General features: G+C 44.9%; 1 protein-coding gene across 4 annotated transcripts in view; it reads left to right on the top strand.

Annotated features, from left to right (window-relative positions):
- The window catches only part of Srgap2 (SLIT-ROBO Rho GTPase activating protein 2), a 205,438-nt gene that overhangs the window by 145,119 nt on the left and 47,632 nt on the right, over nt 1–12,687 (top strand). For 3 of the 4 annotated variants that reach the window (XM_051204127.1, XM_051204129.1, XM_051204130.1), the window contains exons 7-9: nt 7,420–7,644; nt 10,519–10,620; nt 11,725–11,922. In XM_051204127.1, coding sequence (XP_051060084.1) covers nt 7,420–7,644; nt 10,519–10,620; nt 11,725–11,922 — 525 coding nt within the window. The remainder of the gene's footprint in view (nt 1–7,419; nt 7,645–10,518; nt 10,621–11,724; nt 11,923–12,687) is intronic. The other variant, XM_051204128.1, reaches the window with a different exon arrangement.

Genomic DNA, 12,687 nt, shown 5'->3' with positions numbered 1-12,687 from the left:
ATCGAGCACCAGCAGCCCAGTCTCTAAGACATCAGCAGTACTCTTTCTGAGACCTGGTATTTGCCTTGGGTTCTTGGCATTAACAGCTAAGCCTGCAGACTCTGGCCAGACAACCCATGGTTTTCTACCTTGGTTTCTTCACAGGACACCCGCTGTGTGGTGAATCTGAGCTCAGACTCACCATTATATAACTAGTTAGCACACTTAGGCTTGCTGCTGAGCTAATCTGGAATCCTGCTTCATTACTACCCTTCTACCCCCTAGTACAATACAGGCCTGGCCTGTTTAAATCTGGCCTACATCAGGGTTGCTGGGGGAACTTTTCTAAAATACAGACTGTTTTTTCTTTGAGCCGGGGAGTTTCGATCAGTAGGTTTTGGCCTCCCAAGGCCTTAGATGTCATCGTCTCAGCTGGTAAGTGGAGCCATGGTCTGCGTTCAGGCTCCTCTTTGTTCTCTCTGCTTGTCGATGCCAATCGGAACACTGTCCTTCAGTGGAGGTCAAACCCTACACCAGGCCCTTTATTCTTCTCTCTCACTGTTGGTAGAGGCCCGTTCTCAGCGTGAGGACGACGGCTGGTCACTTGAGGAAGACGGCTGGTCACTTTTTATGCCCACGCTCTGCTATCTGTCTCACATTTGGTAAAATAAATTAAGAAGTTAGACCAGACAGGGTATTACACCCTCTTTACTGGGTTGTCCTCTTTCTTTTTCCTCTAGAGGGCATGTGTACCGGTTTCAATAAATTGCTTACTTCAGGAGAAAAGAGGCTTTTGCTCTATGAGTTACAACCTTTGTAATGCATGGGCAGGTATAAGAAGCAAGCTGTTTTGTGTGATTTTTTTTTTTCCCCATCCAAATAAATAAATGGCCTATTAAGAGCCCAACTGATAGGGTGTGATTTGAAGAGCCACTGGGAAAGATGACAACCTTTGTAGTGCTTACTTGACAAGGCATAGGTTTAGGGGTGAACAAGTCCAGGGTGGCAGCATTCCAGGCCATGAGTAAGTCTGTTCTTGTTTGGGTTGGATTTTTTACTGTATTGTATTTTGTTTGTTGTTTGTTTTTTGTTGTTGTTGTTAGGATGAAAGTTACTTTGTTTTATTTTGTGTTTTGTTTTTTTTTTTTTTTTTTTTTTTTTTTTTTTTCCGAGGCAGTGTTTCTCCGTGTAGCCCTGGCTGTCCTGGAATTCAGTCTGTAGACCAGGCTGGCCTTGAACTTACAGAGATCCACCTGACTCTGCCACCTGAGTGCTGGGATTAAAGGTGTGCACCACCACACGCTGATATGATACTACTACTATTCTTCATAACCACTTAGTACATTTATGGGGCAAAGTGTGTGTTCAGCATCAGTGTTACAAATAGAATATAACTGATTTTACCTAAGACATATTCATGTGCTCTAGTTTTCTCAAACCATGAACCGTGATCCATTAAGGGAGCAATAAAATCATTGTTATACATTTAGCTTATTTTAAATGATTAGACTAGGATAGGGGAGAAAATATTAGATCGCATCATAATATTATATGGCTGAGATATTTTCTGTAATTTTTACGTTAGGGGTGTGTGGGTGTGTGGTATATTTCTTGCTGTGAGCTGAGGGTTAAAATGGAGGTCACTGTATGTCTCTTTTAAGATCCAAGAAGGCAGGAACCAAGGCTTACTTTACCGTAAGTAGTACTATGTAGCCGAGCACACAGTTAAAGAGGGAAGAGAGATCTGCTAAGCCAAGATTTGCTCTTTAACTTTGTCCTTTTCATGAGTCATTTACATTTAATGATTAATTAAGTTGGTTGATTGGTTTGTTACAGATTGAAGAGTTTTTGACAAATGTGCTTATTCTTGTAACCTGTATTTTTATTGAGATAGAGAGTAAGTACCATTCTCAGCAAACACCTGGAATCTCAGCATAGGCGGTGAACGCAGGGAAGGCGTTAAGGGCAGGCTAGGCTCTGAGACCGACAACAAGGAGACACAAGATATGGACGACACACTCTCATGACTTCCAAAGTTCTTACTTCTGAACTTGAAGGCAATCATTGTTCCAACTCTTTCGCCCTTAAGTTAACATCGCCTGTTGGAGAGTTTCACAAAGCTGGGGTTCTACAGAATACAATTTGTTTTGTTTATTTATTACTTGAGTGCATGTGGACATGTGCATACTACAGTGTGTGCGTGGAGGCCAGGAGACACTTTGTGGACTCGTTTCTCTCTCTCCACTTCTACTTTTATGTGGTGTTTCTCATTTCTTTTGCTGTGATTAAAACCTTTACAAAAAGCAACTTCTGAAAGAAAGCATTTATTTAGTTGCAATCCCAAGATATAGTCCGTTATTTTGGGGAAGTCAAGGCAGGAACTCAAATAGCTAGTCCTATTACCTCTTTAGTCAAGTTAATATGCCTGCCTGCCTGCCTGCCTGCCTGTTTGCTTTCTGCTAGCTTTCTTCTCTCATTAATAGTTTAGGACTCTCTATAGAGGAAATGGCGCTGCCCGCAATGGGCTGGGTCTTTTTACTCAATTAACACTCAAAACGTTCCTCCCAGGCATTTCCACAGACCAACTTGATGTAGATAATTTCTTGTTGAGACTCTTACCAGATGAGTAGGTTTCATGAAGCCAACAGTTAAAACGAAAGACCCGTGAGTTCTAGGGACTGGTTTCAAGTCAGCAGGCTGGCACAGCAAGTGTTTTTACCCACCGAGCCATCTTTCTGTCTCCAGAATGTAGTTTTTGTATTTTTTTAACCCAGGATTTCTTTTTAGCGTCATCCACATTGTCTGTCTATCAATAGTTTCTTTTCTTTTCTTTTCTTTTTCATGCTGTCCTATGCAGTTAAAAGTTTGCCCAAACTGTTCTGTAGCAAAGAAGCGAAGAGTTGAGTGGGGAGCCTGGATATGTTGGCTTCATGGTCTCAACAGGGTCCAGAAGTTGCGTTAAGACACGGGGTTAGTGCCTTCCAGTCACTGTTGGATGTGTCATATGCCACTGTTCTACCGGGTTTGAGGCACTGAGCATAAATAAAAAGTTATTTTTAATGGGTCTCATTACACTGACATAAGGACTAGCCTCCAATTTCTTTGTATAGTATAATAAAATATTTAATGTAAACTCAGACTATAAGAATCCACATGAGACATCATACACATACTGGGGAAAACTTGACTCTAGGCAGAGAAGACATTTTAATCTCACTTGGTGGTTTCTAAGAACTGGAGTTCTTACAATTTCCTCTCCTGTATCCCTGTCTCTTAGCCTCTGAACAGATGGATAAATGAAGTACACGGCATTGTCATCGTGGGTAGCTGAGCATTGTGAGGGCCAGGTACCTGGATGGAAAGTCTGTATGCCGTATATACCCAAATTCAACATGAAAGAACTTGGCTTTCCCGCTATGATGGTTTCACTGAAGGCAGTTGTTTTTCTCTTCTGTATGAATTTGAAGGGTGATATGAAACACTCATTTGTCTTTTCTAGGTCTTCTCTAGATATCTTAAGGGAGAATAGCAGCTGGGAAAGGGATAATGAACTGTGGACTAAAGTTCACACATTGGGATGGTCTGTTACTCAATTTTATATAAAAATTATATTTTTCCTGCGAGTTTTTATTGCTTTTATGTAACACAGAAATGGCTAAGGAGACCTAACATGGCCATGAAACTCATCAAAATCAAAATGGAAAGCATACTTTATTTCCAGTATAAACAAAATTGTCTGTTCCCTCTCTACTCATTGGGCTTCTCCTGGGAAATACTCAAATCTCATTTACTTAACCTTGCCGGATACTGCTTCTTTGCTGAAGGCCAGGTTTTACCCCTTACATATGTAGATAGCCAGGGCTCTGTCCACATCTCCTGGGTTAACTGAAGCTTGGCAGAACCAGAGAGCACATTCTGAGTCTGGCCTTAACTCACTGGTCCTGAGAAGCTACAGATGGTCATCCAGAGGCATTGCTCCAGCTAAGGAAAACTCCCTGCAGTTCTCAGGTTACAGATGTGGCATCCATCAGTCAACCGTATCGAATGTCTTCTGTGAATAGGACCTCATAAGAACAGTTGTAAACAAGAATAAGATACCAGAAAACCCTAAGACACCTACATTCTGGTTGGGGTAATACGAAATGGCCGGCCTCAGAATGACTGTGTGTATTAGGGCCATGTGAGGATGAATGAAGTTGGGTCCAAGTGAACCAGGAATGCAGGGTTGACTGGCTTCCCAGGGGCTGAGAACTGAATTTGGATCTTAAAGACTGAGTCCATTTCCAGCAGGTGAGAGTGAATGTCTCAGGAAAAGAGCTGCTAGGATATGAAGGGTAGAGGGCCGCAGATTGGGAGATGCTGAGTCCATACAGCGCCAGATGTGTGTGGAGTGTATTGTCATTCGCTGCACAGCCGTCTACAATGCTGTTGTTTCCCCCACTTCTGGCCCAGAGGGATAAACTGGCTTTCTAAAGGCCGAAGGCCTATACTTGCTCAACGCTGTCCTATGCAGGGAGTATGTCACCGGAGTTGACAGAAGAGGCTAAAGGTGAGGGCATATTGAGAGGTGATGTTGAGGACATAGACTACATACACACAAATTGCAGTTTTGATTTTTGTTTTGTTTTGGTATTTTGTTTTCTCCCACTTAACGTCGGTCAAGTTAGGTTTCTTCACTAAGTTTTCATCTTCCCTTGTGTGGAAAACTACGGTAACATAGACTTCAGGGGAAGTCGTTGTGAAGATTAGGATGAAGAATGTGCATAACACTGTCTGACATGGGAACGCTTTAGTGGACAGAACCACTCTTTACATGTACAAACTGAAGGTGAATTTTACCTTAGGCAGGAAGACGTATGTCAGGTTCTTCAACGGCGGCCATTAAATCACATTTTATGACAGTGAGCAAACAACATTGTCGTGAAATAAGGTCTGGGTTAGGATAGAGATAGTGGGAATGGAGAAGAAAGTTAGGCTTGTACAAATACGTGAAGATTTCTGCAGGGTACCCTGCCTCCCCCTCGCTGTCCCTCGGTCCCCCGCCGCAGTTGGCGGTGTTATTTTTGGTCACTACACCACTAACCATGGAGAGCTAGGCAAGAGGATTTGCAGGTCCAGCGGCATCCTAGAGGAGGAAGGGTCCCTCCCTGCACGTGCAATTTCCCAATCAGCCGCCTTTGTCTAGATTGCGCTTGCTCTTCCTCCAACTGAATCCAATGTCTACCCATCCTCTGGCTACCCTGCGGAAGCCAAGCACCTGCCAGCCTCTGTTGGCATTGCGCCAGGGCTCAGCTCGATGTGTGCCCCGTTGCTGGGCTTCTTGTCAGATGCCTGGAAGGAGGCGGCCTGTCACATGTGTTTTCTTCCCCAATAGTGGCTGTTTCTGAAGTGATCGTGATGAGGAGGAAATGCTAGGGAAATTAATTTGGTACTTATTGATGCATTGAAATTACAATCAGGCAGATGGCCTTACTCTATCCAGAGATTTTTCTCTGACATTTCCTCTCAGGCTCTGGACATCAAAGCTGTGTAAATAATAGAGGCCATAATTGATGGTCAAGGAGTTTGGATTCTGGGTCTTTATTGGAGGGGTAGGGAATATTGTCACAGTGTTACCGAAGGCCACTGCTGAAAAGAGCTTTGGGGATTACATTTAAGCCAAGGATTTTTCAGGCTTTTTCTTAAGAATCTGTTCTTCAGCCCAGACCACACATAGAATCCCAGTTTACTAAATAAGAAAGTGAGCAGGGCTGTCTTGGTTGATGTAAAGATAAAATGGCCCCCAGGCCTGCTAAGTAGCCCTCTAATCCCCTTCCCAAGGGTTAGCCTCGGTGCTGACACTGAACTTCAGAAATGTGATCTCCAGCTTGAAAACCACTGGACTGTCAAGGAAACAGGTCTAGGGATGGGAGGAGCTTTTCCAAGATTGTTTGATTCTACCTTTACTGCTTTGTGTTTTTGCTGTGCGTGTGTGTGTGTGTGTGTGTGTGTGTGTGTGTGTGTGTGTGTGTGTGTAATGAATATGTGCACATTAGTGCAGGTGCCTATGTGAGTCCAGAAGAGAGTGTTAGATCTCCTGGACCTGGAGTTACAAGCAGTTATGAGCTTCTAATGTGAGCGCTAGGAGCCAAATTCAGGTCCTTTAAAAGACAAGTAAGCACTCTTAACTACATAACCGCCTCTCAAGCCCTGACCTTATTTCTTTGAGGCAGGATTCTTGAAGGTTCATCTTAGCCAGCTGACCATCAAGCCCCTTTCTCCACCTCTTCAGTGCTAGGATTACAGACCCCTCACCCAGATCTTTTACATAGGATTGTGATCAAACGTTAAGTCTTCGAAGGGCGTTTGTTGGTGGCGCACGCCTTTAGTCCCAGGAGGCAGAGGCAGGCGGATCTCTGTGAGTTGGAGGCAGCCTGGTCAACGGAGCTAATTCCAGACAGGCTCCAAAGCTATAGAGAAAAACTGTCTTGAAAAACCAAAAAAACAAAACAAAAAACAAAAGTAAGCCCTCTTATTTGCACCTGAGGACTTTACTAATTGAGTTGTTCCTGTAGCCCTGGTTTTGTTGTTTGTTTAAAGACAGGGACTGGCTTTGAATTGACTATGTAGCTGAGGATTGAGGATGACCTTGAACTTCTGATCCTCCTCTGCTGGCTTCCACTCTTGATGTTACTGGCCTGTACCACCACACTCGGTTTATGCATTGCTGGGGATCAAACCTAAGTCTTCATGCATGCTAAATAGACCCTCTTCCAGTTGACCTCCATACCCCAACCCCTACAATTGCCACTTTCATAGCCTTTTCATTCTTGTTGTTGAAAATCAGGGATGCTAAGGATTTCCCCAGTAACACTTAACTTTAGAACTTTTTAGTTTAGCTTTCTTCAGCTCAAGGTTCCTGTCTCAGAACACTGGAAGTGGACGTCATAACTCGCATCGGCCTTCTATTCCCTCCTTCCCCACCTACCTAGAGTTGAGTGTATGTGAATTTGCTGCTAAGGCAGCACCCCAGATTTTGGGGCCCTGAATACTGCATTGGCCTGGCAAGCTTGCTGTGTAGTGAATTCTAACTATAGCGGCCCTCAAGGAGCAATGGCAACCTGCATTATTATTGTTGAATTTTGTTGTCATGATATCCCCAGGCAAACCAGAAAATAAAACAGGGTTCTTTAACTCTTGGCCATTCTCATTTTTGTGTCATTGGGTTCTTAGAGATTGTCTTCTGTCTAGCCAACTCTGTGCCCTACATACATGGTATGTGTAACCACTGACCAGGAGGCAAGAACTAAGCAATCTTACCCAGGTCTTGGGAATCATAATGTCAGCTTCCTTCCTATTGCAGTCACCTTGCTATGGTCAAATCTGTCCCAGAGACCGCTTCCCTTTCTGTCGGGCCCTGGGATATCTGTGGTATGCTTATGTGCCTTCTCCTTCCCACAGCAGTGCTGTGACCTAGGCTACCATGCTAGCCTGAACCGGGCCCTGCGTACTTTCTTGTCCGCTGAATTAAATCTGGAACAGTCAAAACACGAAGGCTTGGATGCTATTGAAAATGCAGTAGAAAACCTAGATGCCACCAGTGACAAGCAGCGACTCATGGAGATGTACAACAATGTTTTCTGCCCCCCTATGAAATTTGAATTCCAGCCTCACATGGGAGATATGGTAAGGCCCTTCCCTATCCTGCGCCTTTTTTCTAACTGACTGGAGTGTACCAGATGTATGTATAGTTTTATCACATGTAGGCCGCATCCAAAGGAGAGTGGCTTCCTGTCAGGTAAGTTTCGCTCTGTTCTTTCAGACCCTACAGTATCTCTTTGATTTTGACTAATGTGCTTATCCCTGGGCATAGGCTCATGTTCCATCTGACTCTGCTGGCCTAAACTGTAGAGTGGATGGTCTCCCAGAGGGTAATCTACCCTGCCCCAGAAACCTGACTGGGGTGACCAGGGCAGGAAGAAAAGCACAGATACACGAACAGAAGAGCAGGGTCATATAGGTTGTGTTAGCTCTGATGGAGGATGCCAGCTACGAAATAAATCAGGGCCTCAGCCTGTTTACATGTAGGGCAGCACAAGGAGAGGCGTTAGCGGATATTGGTAGGAGGTAGCTATAGGACAGCAGTCCTGTAGACACGCTGGATATGGAAGCTTCGGTTGTGCACACTCTTAACATGCACATCCAGACCAGAGGAAGGTTCTGCCTTCCCAGTCTGACCCACATGGGGAAGGCTTTGGCATTCCCACAGGTCTGAGGCATTGGTCCTTGACATGGCCATGCCCATGTCAACAATACACATTCTCTTAGGACTTCATCTACTCTTTACACATTCACTCAAAGCTTCCTCCGCCCCCCACAGTGTGAGACCAAAAGCACTAGGTGAGGAAAAAAGGAAAAAAAACCACAAATCAGCAGTGTGCTCCTGCCAGGAACAGCTTCCCTTGGGGTTAGCAGCTAGACTCTAGAAAAGCTGCAGCCTGACAGAGGTGGTGTTCTAATCAACAATGAGCTGTCATAGGCAGGCCAGGGTGAACTGGTACGTCTCTGTCATACGTCCAAAATGGGAGGTGCTTTCCCTCCTTCCTGGGCAAAACCAAGCCCCTTGCAATTTGTTTGCATTGCTGTGGCTGAGATGTCAGCAGCTAAACAGGCGAGAACTAAAACGGCAGCACGTTAGTTAAAGTTCAGGGAAGGTGCATTCCCAGACTCCAGGAAGCCCCCTCCTTCACCTGCCAAGACTTCTAAATCCCTTCTCCAGCTGCCATTGAGATTCCTTCCCTTAGACTAACCAAATGGACTGGTGTGTTTTCTGTCCACTGAGTTCTCTTCTGGGCTAAACGGCTTGTCTCCATAAAGGGGAATCCAGATGATGGGTACACAGGCCCTGTCAGAACCGCATTTCCATACTCTAAAGCACAGCTGGAATGCATTACCTTGCACCCTGGCTGAAGATCAACTGGCAAAGCATGCTTCAGCAACTCTGCTGCTCATTAAAGAAGCAGGCTTGGAGGTGGTTTTTCCTCTAATGCTCCCTGCTAGGCTTGGGTGATGTTAAAAACTGTTAATTCATTCTTTTGCCCTATATATGACACAGCTGATCAGTGGCCAGAAAAGGGGCCAGAGCCTCCCATGATTTCACATTCTGGCTTAGGGGTAGCAAGTCATCCTTGGTCCCGTTGCCAGTCTTTCTCCATTATTGTGGGTTGTATGAGGTAGAAGGCAGGCGCTGCCTGGAAGTCCTGGAAATAGGGCCAAGGTTCAGGTGGCGTTTTAACTGGTAGCTCTGAAATTGGCCACACTAGTGGCCACAGCACATGAGCTGATGTCAGCTGCTCTCAAATGCACTAGGAGTTGGTGCCTGTTTCTACTACTGGGGCACCCAGAGGTTCGAGGGGCATTGGATGCCTGACTGGTGACATCAGTCAGCCAGAGACAGAAATTTTCATTCTTGGCACCAACCCCTCTGGCCACCAAGCTTTCTCCATCCATGTCTCCTTATCTAAAAACCATGGTGAAATCAGCTCTGAATCTTGGGCCAGCCTCTCAGCTGAAGGAGAGGTCAGATCAGTTGGAATCCTAAATTCCCTAAATGCCAGTGGAGGAAAAGGTCAATTTCCAGTCCCCTCCATTTGAAGAGACGTCGTATTTTCTGAGTGAGAGAATGTATACAAGTGTATGAATATACACTCTTTGCTGAGGTTCTGAGCCCGGTTCTCTTCAGATGTTTCTCCTCAGATGAGAACTAAAACACACTTGGTAATAAAGTGATAGGCACTGCCTCCTCATGGCATCCTAGCCTCCATCTCCCAGCCCTCTGCCTCCCATCAGTCATCCAGGAGATTAGATTACACATGCCTTTCCTTTATCAAGACACTCCAGGTCAGCTTCTCCTTCACAGAGGATAGAGTTGGTAGTTCACTGGGGATAAGGATCCCATACCTAGTAGGATACTGATAGCTATTTAGAGGATATCAAAGTTCCATCCGATCTTATGCCCTCTGGGGCTCTCTCACGTAGCCCATGAACTTGTTCCTGTATTCACATGAACTCTTTCCCATTGAGACAAAGCTCTCATACACAGCTGGCCCAGATTTATAAACATGCCGGCTGCCAACGGCTGGCCCACTTCTCTCCTGCTTTTTAAAGCTAGTGTGTGAAGTAGGGAGGAAAGCACCAGAGAGGTGACCACTTGGACCTTTGGCAGGAACTCTTCACTGTGCCCAAGCACTGGGTTTCTGGACCAGGGGTTGCCTGGGGCACTCTTTTCTAGCCTCCTGGGAATTCCGCAGAGCTGCAGACCCTGCTAGACCTACCCCTGCCTGTCCATTCCAAACACACCTCCCTCCCTATTCCTTTCATGTGCTGTCTGGTCTGGAAGTTCACACACATTGTCTTTGGATTTTGTTTGCATGTAGAAACCGCAAGCCTTACAGTAGTTGGGATACAATACAGTGTTAATTGTTTCATGAGCAGTGGTGAGAACTGGAACCCTCCAAAGACCTGCGTCCAATTCCTGACCTGCGTTGCCTTTTCTGACAGGCCTCTCAGCTCTGTGCCCAGCAGCCTGTCCAGAGTGAGCTGGTACAGAGATGCCAGCAGCTGCAATCCCGCTTGTCCACTTTGAAGATCGAAAACGAAGAGGTGTGTTTCCTTCCCAGCGGCCCAGAGCCACTGTTTGCTTGTTGAACTACTTGTGGCTGTCCATCAGGGGTGGGTGGGGGCAGCAGGCAGAGAATGCCCGGGCTATTGCAAAGATTTCCTGGCCAGATGGAGGCCTGAGCGTTCCCTGCTGCTGCACCCTGCCCTGGAAATCCAGGAAGTTGTTCATACGTTGCCAAAGGTTGCACTCTATTTTGAGCTTTTACAAAATGCCCCTCCCCTTTACACATTTAATCAAAGCAGCACAAAGACCCACTTGTGACTGGCTTTTCCCAGCGTTTCAAAAAGAAACTGTTGACTTTGACACTTCAAATATATCTATCATCTTATAAGAGAGTGACTTTTCTTTTTCTAAACGCAGCATATTTTCCTTTAATAACCAGTTTAAAAGGACAATTTGACCAGTAATCTAGCTTTCTGTTGAGCTCAGATGGCTTCTTACCTAGTAAGTCTTAATTTTATTAGGAAGGCTAGGTTTGGGCTACTTAATTTGCAAATAGGGAAACAGATTCATTGATTGGTTGAAGGTCATGACTTATCACATATTTTAGCTAGCTCTGCTGTGATGGCAATCCTGACTTTCACTTCTATTATAATAAAGAAATGGGAGATTAAATCTTAAAAGTAAACATTGGGGTTGGAGAGATGGTTAAGTGGTTAAAAGCACTGTTCGTTCTTGCAGGGGACCCAGGGCTGGCTTCTAGCACCTGCCTAGTGGCTCATAACCATCCATAACATCAGTTCCCTGAGCTCCAACAACACCCTCTTCTGGCTGCCACAGGCACCAGGCACCATGACGTACACATATGCAAGCAAAACATGCTTACACGTACAATAAGTCTTTTTGAGAAAAGTCAACATTGCATAAAAGCTGAGTTAGGTGATTAGCAGAAAGAAGTCGTGGTGTTTAGATGTTCGCTGGAGAGGGCAGCTGGCTGAAGCAGGGTCCCCTGTGGTGCTCATCATTCACTTAGCCCTGTCGTCTCTGCTGTCACCCTCCTCCCTTCCCTTCCTGTTTCTTGAGAGGCACACTTCCTCTCCATCTTCTCGTCGCCCCTCACGATTGTTTTGGCCATGTGGTTCTAGGTGAAAAAGACCATGGAGGCTACCCTGCAGACCATCCAAGACATCGTGACTGTGGAGGATTTTGATGTGTCTGATTGCTTCCAGTACAGCAACTCTATGGAGTCTGTGAAGTCAACGGTCTCAGAAACGTTCATGAGCAAGCCTAGCATTGCTAAGAGGAGAGCTAACCAGCAAGAGACAGAGCAGTTTTATTTCACGGTAAGGGCACTCGCTGGCCTTAAAGGAGCATGAGCAGACACACTTAACTCAAGAGTTTCGTCAACTGTCTGAAAGGCAAGCTTTGAATACACTAGATCTGAATCTGGGATAACTTGCACACATCTCTACACTTAAAGCAACGCATCTACAAGCTGTTCATATCTGCCAGGGACCTCAAGGAAAGGGATGCTCCTAAATTAACTATTAAGAAAAAAGAAATTAGAGAAAACTTCAGCCAGATGGTAGGCTTTCATTTGAAAGTAACCCTCTCAGCCTCAGAAGATCATGCCAAGGGACTAAGTTTCTTGGTTTTTGAGAACTACATTCAAATATCCTTGCCAATGTGTATCTTGGTTTAAAAAGGTCTGAAGTCTCTCCTGGGTGATCTGAATGCATTATCATATAACTTTCATTATTAGGAAGTTATTTTTTGTAATATTGGTAATTATCAAGAATTCTGAAGGAGTATGTTTTACTCATTGTTCTCAGGTCTTTTAGATTGTGTGTGAGAGTGTGTGTTAATAGTTCTTTGAAAGGTTGCTAACGGGTCTTTTATGCTGCTTTCTAATAATTATCTTGAACTTGCCAAGTAGGGCCTATTGCTTGCACTAAAATTTATTTCCTTATCTTTTGATGTCCAAGAAAGGAAAACTGACTTTGCACTCGTGAGATGAAACACGGCCATTGAAAATGCACCCTGACCAAATGAAAGGCCTTCACTGGTCTCCACTCATGAAGCACACTCTGCATGGAGCAAATTAGATT

Source organism: Phodopus roborovskii, unplaced genomic scaffold, assembly GCF_943737965.1.
Source record: "Phodopus roborovskii unplaced genomic scaffold, PHOROB, whole genome shotgun sequence".
Classification (NCBI taxonomy): domain Eukaryota; kingdom Metazoa; phylum Chordata; class Mammalia; order Rodentia; family Cricetidae; genus Phodopus; species Phodopus roborovskii.
Note: the sequence above shows the minus strand (reverse complement) of the source record. Positions and strands in the feature narration are given on the sequence as shown.